Source organism: Ctenopharyngodon idella, chromosome 3 (genome assembly GCF_019924925.1).
Source record: "Ctenopharyngodon idella isolate HZGC_01 chromosome 3, HZGC01, whole genome shotgun sequence".
Lineage (NCBI taxonomy): Eukaryota > Metazoa > Chordata > Actinopteri > Cypriniformes > Xenocyprididae > Ctenopharyngodon > Ctenopharyngodon idella.
Genome location: NC_067222.1, coordinates 22,946,516 through 22,974,409, shown reverse-complemented (window position 1 = coordinate 22,974,409; position 27,894 = coordinate 22,946,516). Strand labels below are relative to the sequence as shown.

General features: G+C 37.0%; 1 protein-coding gene across 4 annotated transcripts; it reads left to right on the top strand.

Moving 5' to 3' along the window:
• The first annotated feature begins 150 nt into the window (after positions 1 to 150).
• arhgap27l (Rho GTPase activating protein 27, like) lies at positions 151 to 27,894 on the top strand. Of its 4 annotated transcripts, XM_051887748.1 has the most exons (20): positions 153 to 439; positions 770 to 1,126; positions 7,757 to 8,669; positions 17,978 to 18,451; positions 19,033 to 19,245; positions 19,818 to 19,898; positions 20,026 to 20,142; positions 20,479 to 20,565; positions 20,938 to 21,000; positions 21,440 to 21,504; positions 22,886 to 22,973; positions 23,489 to 23,590; positions 23,998 to 24,096; positions 24,203 to 24,284; positions 24,376 to 24,498; positions 24,704 to 24,802; positions 25,193 to 25,270; positions 25,791 to 25,925; positions 26,202 to 26,307; positions 26,485 to 27,894. In XM_051887748.1, the coding sequence occupies exons 3-20, from the start codon at positions 7,806 to 7,808 to the stop codon at positions 26,657 to 26,659; spliced, it is 3,051 nt and encodes a 1,016-aa protein (XP_051743708.1). In that variant the 5' UTR covers positions 153 to 439; positions 770 to 1,126; positions 7,757 to 7,805; the 3' UTR covers positions 26,660 to 27,894. The 4 variants fall into 4 exon arrangements, with proteins under 4 accessions (XP_051743709.1, XP_051743710.1, XP_051743708.1 ...); XM_051887749.1 differs by lacking the exon at positions 770 to 1,126 and having other exon boundaries at positions 151 to 439; XM_051887750.1 differs by lacking the exon at positions 20,938 to 21,000 and having other exon boundaries at positions 152 to 439.

Below are 27,894 nucleotides of genomic sequence, written 5' to 3'. Positions count from 1 at the left end.
CCCCACCCAGAAAACATACTTTTTTTTCTTCAGGGGTGGGGCATGTTTACCTGCTCACACATCTGAGGATGAGTACCTTCCTCTCGGTTCCTGGTTCGCCCTCAGTGTTCACTGTGAGATTTCTTAGTGTTTATATTTAGAGGTTGTTCAGTTTTATGCATGCAGCCTAAAAGTGATCAGAGGTTGTGCAAACTGGAAGGGAGGGAAGAAACCACCAGAGCCCAAATGGGTGTGAATCAACCACTGGGTGTTATTCATAGAAACTGCATGGAGAACTCTTGCAATAAGCTGATGTTTGTCATTCAGTAGTTGACATGAGGAGTGTATGAAACTACCACAAGAGAGACAGTACAGGGTAGCATAAAAATACCTTTAAACGCACACTGGGACCTGAAAGATGTCAAAAAAAAATCTGAAGAGATGAACTTTCTGTTTGCAGGTAAGGAAACTATTTAAAAGTTAAAACATCCTGTCAGTTGCAGTCTCAGTCATGTGTTCCTGTCTACTGTTTTGTTGATTGATTTCACCCACCAACTTTCCGGTGACCTGATTTGTTGATGAGGCATAACACAGCTTGAAACACATAGTAACATTACAGAACATTAGACTGTTGAGCTTATTTGATAAGGAACATCATCTTTTCAGTGTATTGCTTTATTGCTTTTGTGGAATAAAAATTTATTATGAGTTAGGAGGCTTTTCTTTCAAATGATTCAGTTGAACCATACCCTCATCTCTCTCTTCCTGTTGCTGTCTGAACCTTCTGAAGCTATGATGTGTGTGCTGGAACAGGAAATGAATGCAGACAGAGGAGGCAGGCAAGCTGAAACTGGCACAAAGCACTAGCGTGTATACACACCCACCCACATACAAGCATACAGACACACACACTGGCCCTGAGCAACAACTGTCAGAACTAGAACTTTGAGCTATAGGTGGAACGACAAAGCGGTGGCGGCAAAAGACCGAAGCCTGTCTAAGACATTAAGCGGAGTGAGTTTCTGAGAAAGGAAAAGAGATTTAAAGACGAAGAAAAACAAGAGACGGATCCTACAAATGTAACTTGAGCAAGAAGAGAAGGAAACAAAGGTGTGGAGAAGATGGTGCTCCGATCCTGCCTGAGCAGGTAATCTTCTATGAATTCGGTTTCTTTAGATGTACTTTGTATTCATTCTTAAAGTACTTTGCATTTTATTCTTAGCCTTAAAATCTGTTTGATACCTACCTTCCTTTTGTTCTGACTTGTTGTGTGACAAACATCTGTCTGCCAACATAAACAGCAACTTGTTGCAGTTTACATAGAGAAGGCACAGTGAGCCATCTTACGCTGTCATGTGAGACCAAAAAATCAGAGCATACGCACTTGATTTTTGGTGTTCAGAGTTTTGCTTTGTGTTGGTGGCACGTTGATCAATTGCAACTGTCAAGCGGATTGGTGAAATGGAGATAAAAATTATTTGTGATGTGAGTAACGTTGTCATTCAGTGTCAGTCTTTGGATCTCATCATTCTCTGACCTTAGTAATTCAGCTTCATATGCTCAATGGAACCTGTGAAGAAAGATAAGAAGAATCATTTTGTATGCATGCTTAATCCATTTACAGTGTGCATGATCAAGCTGTCCCCTCTGAGGGGAAATGTTTTAAACATTTTAGTGTGTAGACTTCAGAGTAAGAGTGCTCTTTCTACATTCCTGAGGTGACTGGGCTGGTGGGTGTGGGTGTGGAGGAAAACTGGAACACCACAGATCTGGTACAGCTATCCGAGTACGCGGCACATTCCGAAGGGAATCTCGGTTCTGCCTCAGGTCTTTGCTTTGTGCGCACCCTTAAAATAATTCTGACTTTCTGAGGCCACTGCTTTGGTTGGGTTAAAATCTGAAAGCACAGCAGGTTTTGTTTAGAATCATACTTTACTTTGCAAGCATTTCACTGTAAACATGTGAGTTTGGTTTACTGGTTAACTTTTAAAAATGAAAATTCTGTCATTTACTCACCATATGAAAATTTCCAAGTCTTCTGAAGCTATAAAATAGCTCTGCGTGATGAGCTGACCAAAGATGTTGAGAAATCACGTCCGACATTGCTTTCACATCTCATAGCATATATATCACAATTTATGCAGGCAATGAAGTTGGGGATTATTGACAGCAAACCTGGTGCATGTTTGAATGCACACTTGCACAAATTAGATTTGATCATTTTCAACAAATAACAAGTTAGTCTGTTTATCAAACAAAGCTATCGTGAACTATTTGGTTCCTCATCTCTTTTATTATTGCATGTACACAGTCTCTGGCACAGTCTCAAAAATGTAACAAGGAAGAGGAGGGGAAGACAATAGCTTTTAATATTTGTACATTTTTTGTTCTTGTATTTTTATGTTCCACACCTGACAGGCTATGAAAGACTATTCAAAACATAATGAGGATGTTGAAGACCTTGGACTGACAAAATATGGCAGGGGATAAAATGAAGTGTTAGGACAGCCCTAAATCCAATTCTAAAAATGACTGGGTGCTGCAGGGTGAGTGAACACATCACATAGAGAACCATTTTCCCCCCCGCCATGAACATCCTGTGAGAGATCCAGACAGCACAGCAAGGTCAAAGCAAGTCAGGCTAGAGAAAAACAAGGAGTTTCCGTGTTTAAACAGTGTCTAAATGGGAACGGCCTCCTCCAATTGTTCTGCACTAACAGCCATTTTCAACTGGAAGGACACCCCTCCCCCCCAAATACATCTTGTGCAAATTCCAAGTTGATTTCTATTTAAACTGCTCTAACATAATGAATCACACATTGATGCTTCTGTCATTTTTGCTTTGCTGCTGTTCAACTCCAGGCTCAAAAGTTGTCAAGCAGGTTCTGTCTCTCTCCTTCAAAGGTGATCTGTTTGTGAAACACATCAAGTATCCAATCTGAGATGAGATGAGTATGAAGATATATTCTCAGAATCAAATGTATGGCAGTGCTTTTTATCATTCCCTCCTTGGATTGTGCAATGTGCTCCTTTGGTAGACCACAAGGCCTCATCTCAATCCATTGCCACCCCCTGGTTTATAAAGTGAGAAAGTGGTCAGGCCTTTTGTTTACTCCCTTATTTAAGGAACTGCTCTGTTTGTCTACAAACTCTCTTTGTAAGCTTTTTCAAGTGTACAAGGGTGGTGTTCTTCATCTTGTTTGTCTCTCAGGAGACATGTCTTAACTTGTTAAAAAAAAGCAGCTGATGTTGTTTTGGCAAGAGGCTGACAAAGTCTTCTGTAGACCACGTGGATTTTTCTCCTTTTCATATTGCTAAGAGCAAATAATTTCAGTTTGCCTTATTTTTTGACGCCCAATTTCTGGATTTCTATGATGTGATGCAGAATCAGTTAAAATAGTTATTAAATTCATCTTTTTTTGTGACAAATGAGTGGTAAATAATTTTTTAAAATATAATTGCTCAAATTATATTTACATTCCAGTGTACTGTAGTAGTGGCTGTAAGGGTACTTCAGTCTGTCTGCAAATTGAGTAAACCGACTGAAAGAGTGTTTTTACATATCCCACAAATGAACTGTTTTTGAGAGTTTCTCAGACATTTTAAATTCATAACTGAAGAACAGGCTTCCTTTCAGTTGATGAGTTGGAACATGAATTTAATTGGCCATCCCTTAAAGGAAGCTGTAATTTGAATTACATGAAAAGAAATTTACTGAATTGCAGAAAGGCAACAAATTCTGAGAAAATAAGTGTTCTTCCACCCTGATCCACAGATTAATTTATTAATTATGATGAAATATAGCAACTAAATATAAATTTACCAATCAGCTCAAACTTAAAAGCTTTTTAAACTTTAAAATCTCCCATGTCTCATGAGTCATGACAGCCGACTCTATCACTCACGCACGTCTGACAAGAAATTCTAAAGAGACGCCCTTTTAAAGCTAGCTTTACATATCTCTGTGTAAAGTGATTAAACAAAAGCAAATATATAATTAATCAAATCAATCAATGCATATAATACGTAATTTAATTATATATTTTCATCTTGACCTTGACCTTTTGGAAAAAGTTGCACTTTTACAGTTTACTTCGTACCTGGATACTTTTAATATTCTAGACCCATTTCAATCTGGTTTTACAGCGTTGCATAGCACCGAATCAGCATTGCTGAAGGTCACAAATGACATTTTGCGGTCTTCTGCTATCCTGATTCTTTTAGATTTGAGTGCCGCATTTAACACTATCGATCACAACATTCTTTTGAAACGTCTTCAGTGTGTTGTTGGAGTCCAGGGCCTAGCTTTACAGTGGTTCGCCTCATACTTAAAGGGGAGGACTTTCTCTGTAAATATCGGGTCATTTACTTCACCCTCTGTGCCTATTCATTGCGGTGTTCCACAGGGATCCATTTTCGGCCCTCTTTTATTCTCCCTCTACATGCTCCCTTTAAGCTCAATATTCCAGAAATATAACATAAATTATCATTGTTACACTGACGACCTCCAACTATATCTTCCAATCAAACAAGGAAATGACTTTTCATTAGATCATCTCTTCTCATGCCTCAATGAAGTCAAGTCCTGGATGACAAATAACTCACTGCAACTGAATGAAAATAAAACCGAAGTGCTTCTACTGGGTCCTGCTGCTATCAACAACTCCGTTAAAACACAGTTAGGTTCTTTAAGAAACAACCTGCACAATCATGCAAAAAATCTTGGTGTCTATTTTGACCCTCTTTTCCAATTTGACAAGCACATAAATGCAGTTGTAAAGAGTATCTTTTTTCAACTTAGATCCGTAGCAAAAGTGAAACACTTTCTTTCTAGTAAAGACCTTGAAATTGTGATCCATGCACTAATTTCTTCTCGATTGGACTACTGCAACTGTTGGCCTACCTCAATCTACACTGTCTCGGTTAAGCCCTGGATACACGATTTTTGGCTGTCCCAGACGAAAGACTGCCATCATAAAAAACAATCGTGGCGATTTCTGTGATCGTGGCTCTTAATCGTTGGTCCTACGTCATACAGTGAGAGAGGTTCAAAGACAGCCGTTTTCCCGGTCTTGCAACCAAAGATAGCCTACGGTAGTTTTCTGACAGTGTCAGAAATTCAGCATGATCATCGCACAGTGCGTCTGCTGCGACAACCTAGGTCTACTGACCAGCCAATAAAAATGCGACATGAAATAAAAGCGACATGGCGCTAAAACTTAAAACAGCTTACCTCAAGCTCTTTTCCCCTTCTTCTTTCGCCACTTCCTTTTTATTTTCACCACACAAAGTGTGATTCAACATGGTATTTTTGTTAACCACTAGCACATGCTGATGACGTTTTATTCTTCTATAGAAACTTGCATCGTAGCCTACGAGTTGATAGGTGTCATTATCGTACAGTTTACATGCATGTCGTGCCCGAGTTCAATTGGATCCATGTCGCACAGTGTGATTTGTAATGATCTTAAAGGATTGCAAAAATCGTGCAGTGTATCCCAGGCTTTACAGATGGTTCAGAACTCGGCAGCCAAATTGCTTTCAGGAACTAGAAAAAGGGATCATATCTCCCCTTCCTTGCCTCATTGCATTGGCTCCCCATAAAATTTAGAGGTGATCGAGCTTTCTCTGTAGCCGCCTCAAAGCTCTGGAACAGTCTACCTTTGTGTATCAGGGCCTCTCCATCACTGGATGTTTTTAAAACCAGTTTAAAGACTTATTTTTACTCTTTAGCATTCGAGTGATGCTGTGCATGTATATATATATATATATATATATATATTATTTTTTATATAGTTGGTGTTCTATGTTATATGTATATACAATTTGTTTGATTGACTTTGATATTTGACTTTTATCTCCATTTTTTCCCTCCTTTTCTATTTTAACTTTTGATTTATTGTAAAGCACATTGGATCAACTACAGTTGTGTTAAATTTGTGCTATATAAATAAAATTTGACTTGACTTGATTTTGACCCAATCATGTCTGAAATGCTGCTTATCTAATGAAACAGTCCCATAGCACATGCGTTTACTTTGTGGTTTAGACTCTGCTGTGGTTAGACATAAAAGAACTACACATAAGATCCTTGGAGATTTTTTTGATTGAAGAAGCAAGCTTGCTTTGATTTGACGCAGCTTCAAACAACTACTACACATTGGATGTTTAAAAAGAGCATGGCACACTGGGGGTGAGGGACTTGACATCTTGAGGCCCCTAACCAAGCACAACCAAATATATACTTATATATGACCATAGCCATAACCAGAACACACACACATCTCAAATCTGTAGAAAGCAAATTTGTGTTGCTGACAATGCAACCCAGTCTTCCTCTCTCCTTCTCAGCAAGGGGAAGGAAGTCTTTTAAAAAGAGCCACCACGAAAACCTAATATTTTAAAAAGATCAAGTGAAATAGTGGTCATTAGAAAAAACAAACAAAGGTGCAGCACTGTAATATTTACTTTAGAATTGCAAAAATGCATCACCTCTCCAGTGCTTTAGCAATAGATCAAACAATGTTCCTTAGAATGACAATGACATAATTTCCTGTCGATACCTTAATATCTCAGATTAATTTCTACATAATTTGCTAGCAGCTGAATCCAAATAGCACTTTGATTACTGACACTATGCTGTTATCTGTCTTTCGTATTACAGTAAACTTCCTTTCCAGTAGTCAAACCACATACAAAAGATTAACAATTGATAAACGATGCTTAGCAAACATTAAACCACTTTTGCGTCAAGGGTGAATTGCTTTCAAGTACTTTGAGTACTGAGTAAACAAGATAAACTGTTAATCAATATAATCCTATAAACATATATGAATGTACACTGTAAAAAAATTATTTTCATGATTTATCACATTTTTTCTTCTGTCAGCTCATCTTCAATAATTAATGTGGTTTAGATAACATAATAATTTGAGTTTCTGTTGATTAAACCAATCTACTTCATTGTATTAACTCAAATTTTTAAATTTCAATGAACCTTAAATTAAGGCAACCAGGTAACTTACTTTTTTTAAGTTAAACCAACAATTCTTTTTTACAATGCAATAATAATAATAATAATAATAATAATAATATATCTGATTGATCTGGGCTGTTTCCCAAAAGCATCGTGAATTAATCGTAGAGACCACTGGTGTCTCTTTAAATTTAGCAATTTTCTACGACATTATCCTGTTTATTGAAACTACTAGAGCATCGCAAACAGGGGTGCTCTAATCTTACTTGAGTGGCTGTGGAGGCCACGCTAGATTGACTGCTTCAGGACATTGATCATAACGATGGCATTTAACCTCAGTTATTGGTCCATATCAGTGCACTACATCACAGTTGCCTGCCTTAGATTTTCTTAAGTTAAACATCAGCTGTTGACAAAAGGTGGAGGTTAATGATCTTCACTGTCAGCTTAAAATGATCCAGAGCTCTGGGAATGTGCTACTGTGATGTAATGAAATACTGTGCTTGCTTTACTGCAGAATGTGAAGTGACTGCACCATGACATGACAGTCACAGTTCATAAAACTTTAGATATAACTTTGCGGAAGGAGTAGTATGATCTATCTCATTTTGATTGAAACAGGCTTGTCAAGTCTGAACAGCTGGACCAGTAGGAAGGTCAGCCAAAGTGCTGTTGTTTTTGCACTTATAGAGCAGGTGCTCTTTGCTTATGACTCAGATGTGAGAACAGCTACTAAACAGTAATCTGTGTCTTATGCTCAAACTGCTTTTTATAATCCTCTCATTTGTTTTCTATCCACAGGAGGGCCTTTCCTGAACCTTGATTCCAGCTTGATTCCCTTAAGGGGTGAATGGGTGAGACGGGTAAGATGACGTCCTTACACAGTCTGGGCCTGGTATTGGTGGAGTTTGAATATGAATACGAGGGACGGGATGGTCACATGGTGTCCATTAAACCCAACGAGCGCTACATCCTCCTATCCAAAACAAATGATCATTGGTGGCATGTGTGCAAAGATGAACAAGCCAAGCCATTTTATATCCCTGCTAAATATGTAAAAGAGCTTCCACCCAACTTCCCTTCACCTCTAGACTTCAGAGAGCCTCCAGCCCCTGATGTGAGGCTTGCAGTGCCTGACCTCACAGAGATCCGCAAACCAGATGAGGTGACAATTAGATTTCGCTCCAAAGGGAATTACCACAAAACAGAAAACCGCATGTCGACGTTTGGAGTTCCTTTGGATTTACATGAGCCCCCTTCTTACAAACATGGCGGACCTTCAGATTCTCTCATCTCCCTAAACACTGTGTCTGCCTCAGAATCATCACAGCAGAAGAAAAGGGTGAATCATGCGACTAATCTGCTGTTCGGCTCTCGCAATGCTCCAGCTGAAACAGTGCCTGAAAAGTTTAGAGTTCCCAGCTTCAGCCCAGCCGACCCTCTCCATAGACCTACCCCTGCCAAACCTGTGGAGCTCCCCGTCATCAAGAACCTAAATGAGACCAGGCCTCACAGGAAGTCTCCCGAGCTGGAACCCCCAATAGAGCCTGAAAGTGAAAGTTCCAGTTCAGAACCACTGCCATCACCAGACTCTGAGAATATTTATGAATCCATATCAGACCTGAATCTAGACCTGTTGTCACTGACAGATAAAGCACCTGCTGGATTGCCAAACCCTCAGACCAACACTTCATGCTCACCTCAAACAATAAAGGTACAGTTTTACCTGTTTATAAGTGTTGTGCCCCATTCAGAATTGAATTGATAATGCCTTTTAGATTCCAATTCAAATTTAAATTTGAGAATTCAAATGAATTGAAATTCAAATACATTTAACTGCAGTAAGTGTAATTTTAATTTAAAAGTCAAACTTTGAATTAACTTTAAAATTAAGTTTAAAGACCATATATGCCTTGCAGTTTACAGCCTTGGTTACTCTGCGGATAGAAATAAGAATGTGTGTTTTCAAATCCTCTTTGTAGCATTGGTTTCCATTTTAAAATTTCACTTCTGACAGTTCCTTAAATGACACTGACCTATTTCTGTAGACACAACCTGTGCTGTTGCTAAAAGATGTGAACAATCTTTTAAGCACATTGACGGGATTGCCTTTTGTGCATATACTGTAATGTTATTTCAAATTTGTGCTTTCTATCTTCCTTAGAGAAAAGTTAGCTTGAATGGAGCATCTTCATACTATAGAGATTTGTGATCCATTTCTATTGTAGAACAAAAGATAAAATAATGACTTTCGACCTTTAAACTGTGTATTTTTGAGAAATATATTCTCTCTGCTTGGTAAGATTGGTAAGCAATAGAGCATAAATCCTTATGAGGGAAAACAGTAGGACAGAAAGTATTTATCAAAGGAAATGTTTGGGCATGTTATCAAAATGGCCACTGGGAGGTGATGTTGGCATGCTGCATAAATTCAAGTGTAGACTAAGAATTGGGTTTCACTATAAATGATCTATCACTAAGTATACAGTACAGCTTCAGCATTATTTGCACCCAAAATCATACAGAATTTTGAGACAGCCATGATCTTGATGCGATCAAGTCACCATCAAAGTGACATTTTGTTCAATTAAGAAGTAGTTACTCAGCTGTTTTAAAGACAGATGAAATAAAGCACCGAAAACTATGGGAAATAAAGGAGAGCCGTTTCACAATACGGCCTTCCTACATGACATCAGAACAGGATATTACAGCTTTTCCTACAGCGAGGAAAGGATATAGTGAGGTAGCGTAAAGCTTGTGTGTTTTAAAGACATTTAGAGACACTCTTATCTTATAAAAACGTATGCCATTAATATCCCATGATAGCCACAACCCTGTAAACTGACAAACTATATCCAAAGAAAACATTAAAATCCATTTTCTGTTTGCATTCATTCTGCAATGCACTTACTCATGTCTCTTTACAGGTTGTCAGGTCGCCCATCCCCTTTTTTCATGCGTGTGAACAAATTTTAGAGATGTAACAGAGCATGTAAACTGTACGATAATGAACAGCTGTCTCTTAAAGAATACGGGATAGGCATGTTTGCATCTCACTTCTAGCAAGTAATGTTTTCAGTCAAATTCATACCTGAAATATAATAAGATAATATTCCTAATTGTGTTGTTTGTTTCAGAACACGCCTTTGGCGGTAGAGTAAAAAAAATAATAATAATTTAGCTTTTTGCATGTACACTTTCAAAGGGAACATGTTAATCTCCTGAGACACTGTTAGCACAGATCTTGGGATCTCAGTCAGGCTTGGCGTTGTAGCTGCAAGGTTACTATTATTAGGACAGATGCTTTCAGCTTCTCAGTTTCAAAAACAGTAAATGATCCTGAAGATCATTGAAATTTGCCAGAAAGCGAGGGAGGGAGAGTGATAATGACTGAGTATGAAAGAAAGAGAGGGGTTTTTGTTCTTGTTTTCAAATTGTTGTCTCATTCACTACTACTGTTTTGGTAATTTAAATAATTATATGTCATAAAGCCACTGAAACACTGAAACTAGCAAGGAGGAGAGTGAGAGCGAAAGAGAGAGGCTTTTGGCTTACCTTTTAAAGAAATAGCTTCCTAAGAAAATATATTTAATATAAGATGTTCATTTTCATTTCAGTTTCACCACAAAGCATTTTTACAAAATTCCAGGGAAAGTTCATTCTCATATTCTCAGTTTCTCTGAACTTTACCTTATTCCAAAGCATCTGAGTTATAGAGGACAGTGCCAACAAAGTTCAACTAAAACGTGATGTTTTTCCAACCTTTTTTTTTTTTTTTTGTCTTTTGATTAAATACAAGAAATAGATGAAAGCAGTGACTGTCGGTTCCACTATTGTTTGGGAATAGCTTGGAATTTGTTTGGAAATGAAGGGGAGAGGCACAGTGGGAGTGGAGCTCTCAGTGCACCTGTATCAGGTTTCAAAGCCATTGTTAGTCTGTCTACATCAGTGTACATGACAAATGTTTCGCACAAAACCAGTACTGTGTGTGAAGCTTTAGATGTTCTCCCCAGGTGACTTTATGCTTCTATATAGTTTGTCTATATAGAGGCTTAAAACGTATTTTTAATTAGGCTAAATGTCTTTTTAATGACTGCAAAGTCAAGGTACATGGTTGTCACCATAATCATGTCTATGAGCTCAATTCAGCAACTGTTATCACTATGGGCTCACTTTTACTGAGTCAATATTATAGCCTACGTGTAGGCAATTGTACCTCTATTTGTCTACTGGCAACAACCATGAGAACAGACAGCTGGTCCAATCCTGCAAAAATGCCCCTCAGCCACCAGCACGTTTACAAAACAAAGGAGGAGTTCTTCCTGAAGGCCTCCAAATCTCATTTTACTGCTTAAAACCCAAACAAGTTAAGAACAACTCCCACCCTAACCAACACCACTGGCACTGTGAATACCCAGCTAACCGTGTCCTCTCCTCTGACCCTCAGCGTGACAGATGGCCGGAATACTGTGAAGAGCTAAATGTAGGAATAAACTTATAAAGGATACACCACTTTCGTTTTACACCGCAAGTACTATTCGTATCTGCCCATGTGTTTGGTAGAGAAAGAGTTAAAAACGAAGGTGGGTCGACGCTCCCTTAAACCTGTTGTTGGTAGCTTACCTGCTCGAGCGACTCTCCAGGGAGGCGGACTTGACTCTCTGCTAAGGAGTCGGAGAAACAGGTGAGATTTATCGCAGACGTCCAGCGGAAATCAAATACAGGTATTATTATACTTTACAACTCATTTATTTAGTAGCGATGAAGGTAGAACTTAACCGATTCGCGCGAATTTTGGACGGCTTCGTTGATTGTAATGAGCGCTCCCGAGACTCCACAGCTTTGCGCGCGAATGATCACAGCCCTCGCGCTACTCTGCACTCCCTCGCTTGTAGTTGTCACAAGAATCAAGTCATTTTTGTTTAAATTGTACTTTTCACAGTACATACTGTTTCTAAGCAGCTGTGCCTTAATACCTTCTATTTGGTTACTTGTAGCTGTAAAGTATAACAATGCTTTTAAAACAACCTTTTAAACTGTTTTACCGATCTACCTGATTTCAGCTGGTCTCCTAGCATGGCTAAGGCTGTTTTTGTTCTGTGGTGTGCACTTTCTGAAGTACTAAAAAACGTATTGTCTCTAACTTCTGATTTCTTTTTTTTTCTTTGAGAATTATTGCGTCTTTCCCCTGTGTTTACTCATTTCTGTTTCACCATCTCTCACACTTGTACACACAATCTCTGCAGTCTGTTTTGCCTTCTCACTGGAGTGGAGCTATTGTGAGCAGATAAGGCTATTCCTCTCTGATCTGCTCAGTGATAAGCTGTAAATCAGGTTTCATTGATTGATAATATATGGTGCAAATTGTTTTTTTGTTTTTTTAAAGCCCTTCTGATTATTTCTTTTTTTGTAAGGTTAAATTTCATGTTGATTAATGCTGCCTCTTTTGGATATGAATATTTTGCAGTTACAACATGAGCAAACTTAAAATTCTCAGATGAAAGTTTAGTTTTGTGTCCTCAAAACATTAGATAGTTATTATTTACCTGCGTTTAAACTTTGATAGGGTGTCACCACTGATAACTTTAACTGACCGAATGAATCACTGTCCACGTGATTTTTGTTGTGACTAATATTTGTGTCATCTGGTTTGATATGAATTCCTTTACTTTTAATCAGATACATGTGACCATCAACAGTCATAAGGGTAATTTTTTTTAAATTGAGATGTATACATCATCTGAAAGCTGAATAAATAAGCTTTCCATTGATGATGGAACAACTATTATATACTAGTAGATACAACTATTTGAAAATCTGGAATCTGAGTGTGCAAAAAAAAAAAAAAAAAAAAAAATCAAAAAATGAAGTCCTTAACAATGCATATCCACTCACAAAAATAAATGTTTCATATATTTAGGAAATTATCTCCATGGAACATGATCTTTACTTAATATCCTAATGATTTTTGGCATAAAAGAAAAATCAATAATTCTGACCCATACAATGTATTATTGGCTATTGCTACAAATATACCCGTGCGACTTATGACTGGTTTTGTGGTCTAGGGTCACATATATTTAATTAGGATTGCTTTTAGTAAGACCTAAGTGATAAGGAACTAAGAAAAGGAAAAGGACTTTGTTGGATTCCTGGTTTATGTTGTTGTTTGTCTTGTATAAGGAAGAACTGTTTGAGAAGTGAATAATCAAGAATGGGGTCAAATTACACCGGAATGTCACGTCATAAGACTATTTTGAGACTTTATGCAACGTAAATGATTAACCAAACATCCCACTTAGTGAACATTGATTTTCAGCAGTTTAAAGTATGTTGAGAGTAGTTCATGGGTTTACATTAAATATGTTTAATTACCTGTAACCTGAGGGATTTTGATTGTTATTTAAAAATCAAAGTGTTAGTCATTACACATTAGTTTTTCTCTAAAATATGAATGTAAACATCACGGTAATGTAATTAACTGATGTCCTTCTTGAACTCTGCAACTGAGATGGCACAAAAAACAAACAAACAAACTCAAATGCAGTTTCCTCAACACCAATTCTGGTAGACTGTTCTGCTTTGAATAAAACTACCAGAACAATTATTTTTACATTTACATTGCTTGCCTGTGCAAAACATCCCACCACACTATCATGGCTCAGATCCCTCATTCAGTGCAAGCCTATGGGATATTTTTGGACATTTTATCATTAATTGGCCCAAAAATTGTTTGCATCGATAAGTTATATCACCTCTCCTCGACAAGCCAAACAATTTTATACACAAGTTACACGCCAAAGTTTAATATCTTGAGTTATAGGTTTAGAAACATTACTAAAATATGAGCATTAGTAATAGTTTGTGATTTGAGTTAAATCTCACTCTTTGTAAACCTGACTCTGATTGCAATGCTGGATCTGCGTTTGGAAGAAAAGGTCCATCCATTAACACTTTTGTTTGAGATACAGATGAGTCCATAGGGCCAACTTTAAAGTGAAATCAGGCTTTTGAGGTTTTATTTGAATGACAAAACTCAGCCTGTAATCTCTTACCGCTTGATTTGATTACACCAGAAGCCTGTCTCACCCAGTTCTTCGCACATAGCTTGTTCAACAGGAAAGAGGAAGTAGCCTAATGGGAGAAACTAAATTTGTGATTTCAGTTTGCAAGAACTACTTCCCCTATTGTAATTAAAGGGCTTTGCATACACTAAAGCTTATTACTTGAAATTTAAGCACGTGAAATTGAAAAAAGCAGCATTTATAGTTTTGGTTTTACTTTAAAAGGTTGATTGTTGTCCAAGTAACCTTTTGACAGATCACAGGATGTTTACTGAGCTTATATGATTGTTTGTTTATTTTAATTAGCATTACTCCACCTCAAGAGGAAATGATAGTCCCTCCACCCACAGCAGTTAGTTTGTGTTCCCAGTTGAGCTTTCTGTGTTTGCTTAAACATGCGTGTTGGACCCTCAGGAGATCCCCTTTAGCTTTCCTGTCAAATAATCTGAATTGCCCCTCCCCTAAAGCCTGATGATAATTCGCAATTTCTGTGACTCTCTACTCGCTGTATACTGCTGATAATGTACTCTTAGCCAGAAGCTGAGCTTTTATTTCAGAGGAAAAGCGTTTCCAGATCTTGTGGTGTTTTGAAACTCTCGATCCTTCCATATGTGCTCTGAACACAATAATTAGGCCCCGAGCACCGATGGTGCGAGGACCCAACTGGAATTGCTCCATTTATTGAATTTTTATATGCTTTCTGGTCCTTTTTTCATGAGAGGAATTTAATTTTGATAACCGTTCGGATGGAAGTGAAAGAGGTGATCCTTAAGGCTTGCCGTACACTTATGCCCAGGCTGCAGACCTTTCTGAGGTTTCGTAAGGTAAGCGGTAAACACAAGGTAGCATTGTGAAGCTGAGACTGGGTTTTGTGGGAATGCTGTGACAGATACGTAGGTAGGATATCGTGAACACACTAATTGCATCAGTGCTTGTGAGACTACTATTGTTTGCTTAACAGAAACTGTTGTGTACCCATTAAAGATTTTCTACTCAAAGTTTGTTACTGCTAGAGAAGAGGTGTCACATGGTCAAATGATTTACTTTTGATTTGCTGCCTTGATCTGACACCATAAATAAATTGTAATTGTTACTGGTTCATTCCTATTTTCATTTCATAAAAGAGATTTTGGATGATAACATAGCCTGCATGGAACACCAGAATTGTAGATAATGCAAATCCATTACTTGCACTTAAGATTTTTGCAGATTGATTTTTTTTACTGTTATTTTAATACTATGACAGTATTATGAATATCATGATAAATAATGGCTTGTCATAGCTTTTTAAACAACATTTTTCTAATTCTTGTACAAGTATCTAACATGCAATTTTATGATTATATTAATTAAGAGATTAATACTTTAATTATTTCTGCTTAGTCACTGCATGAACATGAAAAAGCTAAAATGTGATTCAAAATTCTGGGTCTTTTTACAGCACTTGAAATATACAGATTTATATTAATATAATACACACACATAAACACATATGGTCTGTTTACTGCATTATAAACATCTTTCAGGTGTCACACAGAGACAGAGTTGATTAATTTTACATTATTTGGACATAACTCTTTTTAGCTGGCATATGTGATTGAGTTTTTTGTGAGACAGCTGTACATTTTGGCAGTGGTCCACACTCCACCATTATGCGTGTATCAATCTCTTCTCAAATGTCCAGCGTGCAGCGGAAACCTCTGGTCGTTGTTCTGTTTTGATCTTGGCTTCCCTTCCCCAGAGAGTGTGATGTGCTTTGGAAAACACATTATCTGGATGCATCCAAATTTTGGAAGGACGTGGTATCCAGAGAAACTTTCACTTGGACTAAACAAACACAGGTTGTCATTAAGAGGGCCTGTTGTTGATGTTTTTCAGACCTCACATTGTGGATTCCAGCGAGCTTTCACAGGTGTGCGGGTCAAAAGTCTGCAGCCATGCTGTGATAGTTAACACAAATTTAAATGATGTCATCTATTTACCCCTCATGATGTTTGAAAGGCATTTTTTTCCTCAAGAGGAGTTGGCTATAGCAGAATGTCCAGGTAGCATTTTTCCATACAAATGGTGATTATGACTCTGAAGTATATGTACTGCAAGTTGTCCATATAACTATATATTTTTATATAACTCGTTAATGCTTCAAGCAAGATGAGGAGAATGATATACAGTATTGGGCTAACTTTCCATTTAAGTGCAGAGACCTGTTCTGTTTGATTGAAGCTCTCCATAAAAGGGAGAAAAAAGTGAAGGCCTGAATATGATAGCTGATGAGAATTTGATTCCACATAAACATCTTTGTGTCTTTCCTGAATCGAGGGAGCGGTTCCAGCAGGATTTTCTCCCCATAGCTTTGTTTTCATCAGGTTTCTATAGATCTTTGTACAAATGAATAATGAAAGTTCTTGCATGGGACATAGACAGATACACTCCTCACTTTGACATGATGTCATGCTAGTGCTGTGTTCCATGGGAACTCCATAAACATTTAAATAAAAATAAAGGTTCCAAAAGAGGGTATTTGAGGTGATGCCATAGAAGAACCATTTTTGGTTCCCCAAAGGACCTTTTACTTAACAGTTCTTTAAAGAACTAGGGTGAAGAACATTTTTATAATCTAAAGAACCTTTTTCCACTATAAAGAACTGTTTGTCCAATGGAAAGGTTCCATGGATGTTAAAGGTTCTTCACGGAACCATCAATGTCAATAAAGAACCTTTAGTTTTAGGAGTGTGGTTTTCAGTGCTTAAGTACACAACAAAATTAAAGAAGTCCAATGATATGTTAAGATGTTCAATCTTTGCTATTGTAAACCCTAACGCTCAAACTAATTAATTGGTTTGAGTAGGACAAACTTAAATTAAACAAATTAGTTCAGTCAAATTAACTTTTATGAGTATTTAGAACTTTCTTTTACTTTCAAGTTCACAGAACTGATATATTTTAAGTTTAACTGAACTGTTTCATTGCTTTGAGTTTATTTCTTTTAATTTAGACACACTTAAGTTTAACTGAAACTGGGCTGGGATTACTGTTTCCCAGCATGCTTTGCCGATGACACTCGAAACGGAGAGTAAATGCTAAAATTCAGTGTTATATAATGTTTTTTTGTTTGTTTGTTTGTTTTTTTTTGCGAAAGATTAATGTTAAGTGGGAGATTTAGTTGTTTAGTAGTGATTCATGTTTTGTTATGCTAATTTAGAAGAGTTTCTGTTAATGTGGGTTTTTGGAGAGTTACCATCATGGTGACAAGTGATGCATGCGGCTTGGTTTGAGAGCAAGTATGTTAAATACTTTATATTGCTGTACTCATTCAGCAAGTGATACCATGCTATTGCTAACATATTAACAAATTAGCAAGTTAGCATTTTCTGAATTAACTTGTTAGGGGGGGCGTTGTGGGTTTCTCCCGCAGTAGAAATCGCGTTCCGGGGGGAAGAAATGGGAATGCGGGGGCACCGCGATGCGACCAAAGGGGCAGGGGCTTAAGCCCCCCCGCCCCTTGTGCACGCCACTGTTGAGGTTACATGATAATTTTAAGTTAAATGTATGAATTAATGTACTCCAAACAGTTAAGTACAATTAAAATGTATGAGTACAAAATAAAAATCTGCCGGTTCTGCTTACTTAAACTGATTGCCTCAAATTTTTTGAGTTTTGCCAACTTATACGGCTTTACAGTGTACTAAAGTCAAACTATGTCAGAATTCTTCCTTATTTTGGATCTCAGGACCTCCCAAAGTAACACATGGGACCTTTTTCTGGCTGAAATAACAATTCTTTGCTTTTGTCATCTCCTTGTAATTCAGTCAAAAAGTGACTTCAATTAATTTAAATGTAATAACATTCCTTCATGTAACCATAAAGGTTGGTAGATGATAACTAAATTTCTATTTTTCATCCTTAGATGAGATTTAGTCTTGTAAAAGCACCTTTCTTCTTTCTTCTCTCTCATCAGACTGAGAATGACCCCACCACTGCAGTGTATGCTAACGTTTCTGACCTGAAGAAGACCGTTCCTCGCTCTTCTAACTCCTCTGCCTCCACCTGCTCCTCACCCGGCATCGCCCTCAGTCCCGCCCCAGATACCGTCTCCCCACCCAATTCGGCCGGATGGCAGGTCCATACTGACCACGACAGCGGAAAGGATTACTACTACCACCCTGCCACAGGACAGAGCAGTTGGTCTGATCCCCGTAGCCCCCACCCAGGAGCTGGTATGGAGTCTGTGACCTCACCCATGCCTGTGCCCACCCCATCCTCAGCACACTCACTGGGCTCTGACTGGGTGCAGCTTTTGGATGAGACCACTGGGAGACATTATTATTATAATTACGCTTTGAAGCAAACCTCTTGGACTGCCCCGGAGCCATCGCTACCTCCGTCCTCCACGGACGAGGCACACAGTCATGGCAAGGAGGCAGATTTCCCGGTAAGATTCTGCCTGTCTCTGTATCTACACTACCGTTTGAAGATTTTTTTTTTTTTAAAGAAATTAATCTTTTATTCAGCAAGGATGTATTAAATTTAAATTACATTTAAACTGACAGTTTTCTAGATTTCTGTTTCAAATAGATGCTGTTCTTTTGAACTTTATATTCATCAAAAAAATGGTTTACACAAAAATATTTAGCAGCACAACTGTGTTCAACATTGATAAGAATAAATATTTCTTGGGAATACATAAATGCTTCACATTATTATATTAGAATGATTTCTGAAGGATCATGTGACATTGAAGACTGGAGTAATGATGTTAAAAATTCAGCTTTGCATTACAGGAATAAATTACATTTTAAAATTAAATAGAAAACAGTTATTTTACTGTTTGTACTGCATTTTTGATCAAATAAATGCAGCTTTGGTGAACATAAGACTACTTTCAAAAACATTTTTAAAAATCTTACACTCTAGACTGTCTATCTATCTATCTATCTATCTATCTATCTATCTATCCATCTATCTGTCTGTCTCTTGGTGTATTTATCTTTTATTCATTCTTTGCATCCTCAGCCACCTCTTCCAGATGAGGACTACCCAACAAATCTGTGTGAGGATTCCCACATTTTACTTCAACTCCCTAAGGATTTTCAGTTGCCCCCAGTCAAGCGTGCCGTCATCCCTAGGGCTGTTATGGACCCACGTAAAGATGCCCCTCTGGGCTGGACTCACTCTATAGGGGCCGATGGCAAATCTGTCTACACAAGTGATCTCACACAAGAAAAGGTGATGAGGGTTTATCAGAAAACACACATAAGACTGGGACTGCTAACGAATATACTACAATGATCATAAACTACTAAACAGGCTGTGAAAAAGCTATCATATTTAGTTTAGGAACCCTGATCCATAGTCCTGTTTTTTCCTCTTCAGTGCTGTGGGTGAAATACTTAATTATCATTATTTTTAATACTCATATATGTCAATACATGTGAGTTCTCATTCATATTTAATTGAAATGATATCAGAAGATATTTTCTTTGACATTTTTAATACTTGTCACAGTAAATAAAGCATAGCAGAATTATGACTATTGTTTTGTGTGTATTAGCGCCTTCTTTTGGTGCCTTCATGATACTGCAACTGTGCACATGGCAACATACTGAGAGGACATGTTGCAAAATAAACAATCCAGCTCCAAACTTTTTAACATTTATTCTTAATTTGGTGGACAATCATGAGGGAAATCATTTTAAACAAGTTTAAAATGGAGCTGTTCAAAATAAATAGCTTAATAAATAAACCCAGACATTTATTTCACAAAATGACTGCCTAATATTTTTGTCTTCCAATTGCAGTGGATCCAGTCTAAGGATGACAAAGGGAAGTTGTATTACCACTTAAAAGATGGGTCTAAATGTCAGTGGACCCTTCCAGAGGTTTGTGCATGTTTTTTTTTTGTTTTGTTTTTTTTGTCAAAATCGAAAGCATTTTATATTCTTTACAAATGCATGTCTCACCCTGAACTGTATAAACTCATAAGACCTTTATTGACTCTTTGTAAAGGCTTCAGTCCCGTCAGGTCAGCCGATGAATGGAAACGGAATAGACCAAGATGCTCAACCTGTTTTGAACAACTGGAGATTCACAATGGCCCAGTTCAACATGTCTCAGGAAGACCTGGTGAGTGTCAGCTCTAGATACTCTTAACCCAGATCTTTTTAACCTCATAATTTAAGATATAATAGTTAACATTTATCTGATTTATAAACCCTTAGAGAGGACATAACCCAAAATGATTCTTCACAGTTTCAGCACATTGTGTGAGGGATGCCCTTAAAGCAAAGCCTGTTCTCTCTCATGCGAGACATTTCTTTCTCAGCTATTTTCTGCATCTGACATCACAGTGACCACAACAGGAAGGAAGGAAACATCTGGTACCTGATCTGACACACCACTGCACCTCTTTCCACCACCTAATATTCATTTATTTTTCTTTCTCTTCATTTCCTCCAACAGAAATTTTCCCCCTCACACAGGCGGATCGCCTCTGACAACGCCAGTGATGCATCCAGCACAGGGAATTCACCAGAATCGCAGCATTACGTATGTAACGTGACCTCTGTTATTTCCAACCCTCGTTGGAGCGTGTAACTCATGTCATTTAGTTCCCCAAAACTCATTCATGTGTAACAGTCTCATTCATGTTTTATTATAATTTCGCTCTAATTCATGTTAAGTTTCTCTAACAGAACACATTTGCATGCATGATCTTAAACCAATTTTAACCAGTCATTTTGATAAAAGAAAAGTTGTTTTTAAGTCTCAAATATATGATTTTCTGATGTTCTGGTTTAGTTATCAGTGTTTTGATATAAATATAAAAAAATATGCAATATATTTTTGAAAAAAAAAAAATGACAATAAAAAGAAGTCCAAGATTATGTGAGAACCCATGATTTTGTTTCCTTTCTCAAGGATAAAAAGTTAAGACGGAGGAGAAACCTGTCCAGTCAAAGCACAGATTCACATTCTCATCATGTACGCGTCCTGAGCTTGTATAATAGGCCTGTTAAGTTGTCTGCATTGGGGTCCAAAACTAACATGTCATGCATTAGACAAAAACTAACATCACTGCTTGTTTTTTGATGGTCTTTCTTGGCTTTAAAATGTTTGTCGCTCATCAGTAGCTGTAAATAATGTTTTTTTTGTGGCATGCTATTCCGTCATTACTCATTTAACTTTCTACCAACAGACCTGCACTAACACACACTTTTTAACAACTGTTGCACTCACATCACACAACATTTACCAGCTCTCTAAGCTCTGAAATTTAGTTCTTGTTTACTTGTCATTATGAAATGATTAAATGGTTTATTTTTAATGTTCAAAAAGAGCTTTTTGTTTGTCCATGGTTTGAATTATTATTATTTTTTTTTTTAAATCTGACAAACAACTCCTTGTCTTTTGCATTCAACAGTCAACAATGGAGAAGGCTGGGATTCTCAACAAGACCAAAGTGGCTGAGAATGGAAAGAGGCTGAGGTGTGGCCTTAAATTCACAGCTTTTATCTGTGGTTAAACAGTATAGTCATACTTCACCTAAGCATTGATGGGGGAAAAAAATCAGTCATGTAAATCAGTCATCTGTTTAGTTGCCGTTACACGACACCGTTTTCATCTAAAAATGGAAAACTTTTTATGCGTATTGGCCGTTCATTTACACAAAAACTGCATTTTGGGTGCCTGAAAATGCTAACTTTTGAAAATGGGTTTCAAAGTGCAAGTTTTTGAAAAATATATTGTCTCTGTGTAAGATACAAAAACACGAATTTGTGAAAACTTTGACGTCATGCGCATATGTATTTAGTCTATAGGCGTGTAGTGTTTCTTTACAAAATGGCCACCAAATACTGTACTGGCAGCATAATACAGTGTTTTTAGTCGTTTTTGTGGATCCATGTGAACGGGGATAGTTTTGACAACGTTGTTGTCCGTACGCGAAAAACGCAAAAAAAGTTTCTGTTTTTAGTACATCGTTGTCGTGTAAACATATCCTTAGTTTTTATGATTTACCCTAGATTTGAATTCCCAAACATTTCTGTCAACGGAACCCCTTTGACCTAAAGTATTTACTTAATATTTAATATTAATTTCAGTAGTAATATTAATATTTATTTCAGTAAATATTTTAATAATTTGACAACACGTTTGCATGTTTATGGTACTTTGACATGCAGGTTAACAAATAAAATATTTCATCTTTTTTTTGTTTGTTGTTGTTGTTTTTTCCGTTTTTATTATTTAATTAATTATTAACTTCTCATCAAGTCACAAACCCAGCTTGGGAAACCATGCTTTTCTTTATGCACTTCTGGCTAATGAGAGTGTAACAATGTTCAAGGCTCAGGGAAGGAGGAAGCGGTAACCCGTGAACGTTCAGCATAATTTTAATAGCAAAACAAACATTAACAACAAAACGAAAGGAAGCGGCACCCCCTCATGGACGACTGCCACATATAACACAACATGCTGAATTTGGATCCGCATACTAGCATGCTACTCTTACTCCTCCTGCCATAGAAAGAGATGGAAAAATAGTAAGAGAAGTATGCTAGTATGCGGTTCCGAATTTAGCAAAAGTCCCAGACCTAGTCCTCTCTCGTCTTGCACTGTCGTCACTCCTCCTTTTATCCTTCCGGAGCTCCACCCCGGGACTCGATACCAGGTGTCGCTCATTAACATCCGCTCCCACGGCTCTCGGCCCCGCCCTGCTTCACGCCACAGAGAGTTTACATAAAGATTCCCTTTCATATATGTTGCTCAGATTCTGAGAATAGAGTAAATAGAGTATTAAAGAGAATGTGATCTTTAAAGTGTTTTACCAAGTCTCTCTGCTCTGAAATCTCTGCTGCTGTCTTTGCAGGAAGAACTGGGCGCAGTCGTGGACTGTTCTTCATGATGGCATACTCACTTTCCACAAAGACCCAAAATTTACACCTGCTGGGATGTCTGTAAGTTCACCTAATCTGTTTACTTAATAATTTGGGATACACAATAGATCGGTAACATATCACTTATCAGCTAATATTGTTTTTGTTTTTTTAATTATCATATTAGACTATATTGGATATACTTGTTTATATTCATCTCTACATGCTCATTTACTCTATTTTCACATACAGATTACCTTTATCATAATCTTTAAATCTTTTAAAAGATGATAATTTAATAAAAAATAAAAAAATCTTGAAATCAGATCTCCAAATGAATATCCATTTTTCATACTCTACATTATTATGTTGTGATGCCTAAATTGACTTGTACCATTTAAACATTTGCTTATTTAAACAAAATAGTGTAGAATTTAATATCAGCCATTTATTGGTTATTGGCACTCCTAGTTTGGTACAATGTGGATATAGAGAAATCGCATAGCACCTATGTAGGAAGGGGCCGTTTTCTTGATTAAGTTTACTAAAGAAAGCAGCTTTCATATACACTGATTGCCATTGGTTGACTCCTGCAGACCAAGTCCAATCAGATTGTCCCGGAGTACACAGTGGAACTGAAAGGAGCGACTTTATCATGGGCGTCTAAAGAAAAGTCGAGCAAGAAGAATGTTTTAGAGGTAATCACTGTGACGCAGTACAGTATCTCAAAATAAATAAACAAAGGACTTGCATCCTGTGAAATTTATTACATTGCTTTTCCACGAATTAAGACTGAATTTGCCTGAATTGTTTCTCTGAATTCAAATCTGTTCCATTGTGATGAGTTTAGTCATCATAGGCCAGTGTGACTGGTTACCTTTGTTTTGGCAATAAAACACAAATGCTGCTAAAACTCTTGCGCTATTAAGAACATGTGCTGCAGTGTAAGGAGTGGTAAAGCCAAGAAGTACGTTATCTGATGCACAAAAATGTTCATTTGTGGCTTTGATATTGTTTGCTGGCAATAATTGTTGACTTTTGCCATTTAGAGATTTTCTTGTAGTAGTATTTTTAATAATAAGCCTGTAATACTGTCACTGAGCAGCTCAAGACACGTCACGGCTCTGAGTATCTGATACAGTATGACACAGACAGCATCATACATGACTGGCACAAGATCATTTTGGACACCATCAGACTGCTGGTGAGTGCTGCTCCTGCTGGCCACATACAGTATAACAGAAAATATGAAGTTGTCCAAATCACATTTGCTTAAAACGATGTTTAAAATATGTTGTTATCTTTCACAGCAGGACCATGGCCATTACTCAGAGGATGAAGTGGAAGACATCCCAGAAAAATTGCCTGCAGATAAAGAGAAGAAGACTGAATGTGAGGAACTGAATCAGATGAGCATCAAGTACATCACTGTTATAAATGACTTAATTCAGCATCTTTGTGTTTTTACATATTTTTCTTATAGCAACAAGACTGAGTTCCTCAAGTAACATAGACATAGAACAGGGCCGTGTCCGTACCAAGCTACGCAAGTTCCTCCAGAGGCGGCCCACCCTGCAGTCAGTCAAAGAGAAGGGCTACATCAAAGGTTAGTTTCAACGTTTGCCTTTCATCATGAATTTAATCAATGATACTGTTCAGTCCATGAATACTGAAGACTCGGTTTCAAAGAATTCAAGCAGGTATCAATGAAAAGCTGACGGTCATAGACTGGATCTTATCTTATATTCACTTCCTGTTTTAATATAGTAAATCATTTTAACTTTCAATTTGTTCCTTCACTTTGTTTACAGAGAATGTGTTTGGCTGCCACATAGACACCCTCTGTCATAGAGAAAACACAACCGTGCCCAAGTTTATGGAAAAATGCATCAGATCTGTTGAGAAAAGGGGTAAGCATTCATTTTGGTGTCTGATAATGAGTTTAAGTTAAGGCCTGTTCACACCAAGGACGATAACGATAAAGAAATGGTTTTAAAAATTGTTCTAAATGTAAACGAACAGCAGAGTCCACACCACAACTATAACAATTACAGCACAGAGAAACAATATCGTTGGAATCACTTTTTTACAACTTTTTTTTCTAGCTGATAAATGATAAATTGACATTGACAGCCAATCAGAATCCATTCTGCTTTAAAGGGCCGAGCATTTAAAGAGGCAGACAATAAAACTACAGCGCACGCTCATAATAAACAAAAAGATATGATATAATTATCGTTCTTGGTGTAAATGGGCCTTAAGAAAAGTCATCTAAAGTGTCATTGTCTGTTAAAATACAGGTCTGAAAATAGATGGAATCTACAGAGTGAGCGGGAACCTGGCTGTCATCCAGAAGCTGCGATATAAAGCTGATCATGGTAAACAAGAGCTAGACACATCATGAAAGATCACCGCAATTACTTTTATTGTGTTTCAACCGTTTCACTGAACACATCCACCATTCAGGATTGAGCTGTGCACTATATCACAGTGAATTTATAGAATGCTCTGCAAATAAACAAAACACCACAATTGCTACAGATATTTTTAAAGATTTTATTCCTAATTTTATTTAATCAATGTTTTTAAAAAGTTTAAGAATTTCATCAAATGTTGATGAAATGTTGGTTTTCTTACGAAGTGGTAAGAGTTTGTTTTAAAATGTTTGTCATTGTACTGTAACTATTCTGTTCTAGTCATGTGCTGACATAAAAAATAATAAAGTGTAAAAATATAAATTAGTAAAAATTTAAATGGTTACTGCTGTAAAATCATAACAAATTCATTTGAGATCTCCTTCAAACAATGAAGTTTATATATATATATATGTGTGTGTGTATATGTATTGTTTTTTGTTTTATTGACAGTACAAAACTGTATTTTCCTTTCTTTCTGTAGAAGAGGATCTGGATTTGGAGGATGGGCAGTGGGAAGAGATTCATGTGATCACAGGAGCTTTGAAGCTTTTCCTACGTGAACTTCCTGAGCCTCTTTTCCCCTTCAGCTTTTTTGATAGGTTCATCGCTGCCATTCGTGAGTGTAACTGTCCCGTTTTAGAGAACAAATGAATTGTATACCTAATAAATCAGTTTTTTGTTAGATACTAAAAATAATATTTTTGACATGGAAACTAGTGATGTACAGTATATTTGCTTTGACAGCGATTTCATTTGGTATGATTCTTTACTAAATGATGCATTGCATCATGAACTCAATGTATGATTCATGACTCTTTTTGAAATATTTTATTATTTTATCTACAAAAAAAATTCACCAGGATAAAAATCAAGAATTGTATTTGTTTTCTAGAAATGAGTGACTACAGCCAGAAAGTGTCATATATACGAGATCTGGTGAGAAACTTGCCTTTGCCCAATCACGACACCATGGAGGTTCTCTTCAGACATCTCCGAAAGTATGGACCTTTTTTTTTTTTTTTTTTTTTGCTCAGTTTTATTGTAGTATATGTCAGTAGTATTATGACCATGTTTGTCACTTATGTTGGTTTTGTTCGTGTCGGGTATTAACAGCGATCAGATAATTCAAGAAAGTCTGTAGAAGTACTAAATCCATTTACCCATCTGTCCTCCAGGGTTATTGAGCACGGTGAGCAGAACCGCATGTCTGTCCAAAGTATGGCCATCGTGTTCGGCCCAACATTGCTGAGACCGCAGGAGGAGTCCAACATCACCATGCACATGGTCTTTCAGAACCAGATTGTGGAGCTCGTACTCAACGAGTTCAATGAGCTCTTCAAAACCAAATGAAATTACCCAATAAAAGGAAAGAGAATACAACCATCAGCACCATCTTCTGATGTTCCCATCATCTCTCCAGAGAAATGAACTAGGTTACTGACTGAGTCGATATCAACTGTCCCAATCAATATTTTTTTTATTAGAACTAATCAAAACATCACAACAAATAAGTGCCCTGTGAAACATCAAGAGGATCTGCATTTTAAAACTTAATGCAATCTGTGTTTTTGGTACTGCTGAAATCAAGAGAACAGAAAGCCAAAGGGATCATCAGTTGATATGATCAAACCGATCTTATTAAGAAAGACAAATTCTGATTTGTCAAGGTTTTATGTTTGAGATGAAACAATTGTGGAGTCCTCGGTAAGAAATAACTTACAACAATTGCTTTGAAGATATTAGACAAGCAGAGCACATACTTGTACTTGTTACTGAATAATATACTGTATATTATTGCTACTCATCCAAAATGGTTCCTGTGGAACAATGAAATTTTTCCATTAGCCAAACAAACAAGCTTTTTCCTGTGAGATTTCTGTGCAGATGTTGAATGAACAAGCAAAGGTTCTCTACTAAGGTATGGACATTTGCTTGATTTTTAATTTTTCTCTGAACAAAGATCTTGATGATGAAACCTGGGCTTTAAAGTGCTTAATGACTAATGTGGAAGAAGCACTAGGCCTATGAATCTTATTGCTGAGGAGACTGAAAAAAAAAAGTGTTTTTTTGATCAACTGTATGAACTAACATTTTTCACTGTCTTTAATCTTTAAGATCAAACATTGTACTGACAGTACAATGTACAGAAGTATGAAAATGAATATAATGAATAATAGAACATTATGCAGTAAAGTAAAATGTGGATGTGCATTGTGTGTTTGTGGATGTAGACTAAAGCTGTACATATTTTACATATGTTTATAAAAAAAATATGGTTAAAAAAATAATTGGCAATTTCATTACATTACAGAGATAAATATTCTGTAAATAAAACACCATATTTAATTTTATGCAAATATGTGCATAGTTGTTACACTGGTAATTACAGAAATCTAGGAAATATATCAAGATATAAGAAAGAAATGTTGTTTTTAGTATTACAAGAGTGCATATATACAATAATTATTGTGCAAACCAGATGAAAAAGATGTACATCAATTTAAGATAGTGAACAGATATTATCACTGGACTATATATCAATGCAATGTGAGAAATTATAAATAAATATGGTGCCTTCATTTTCA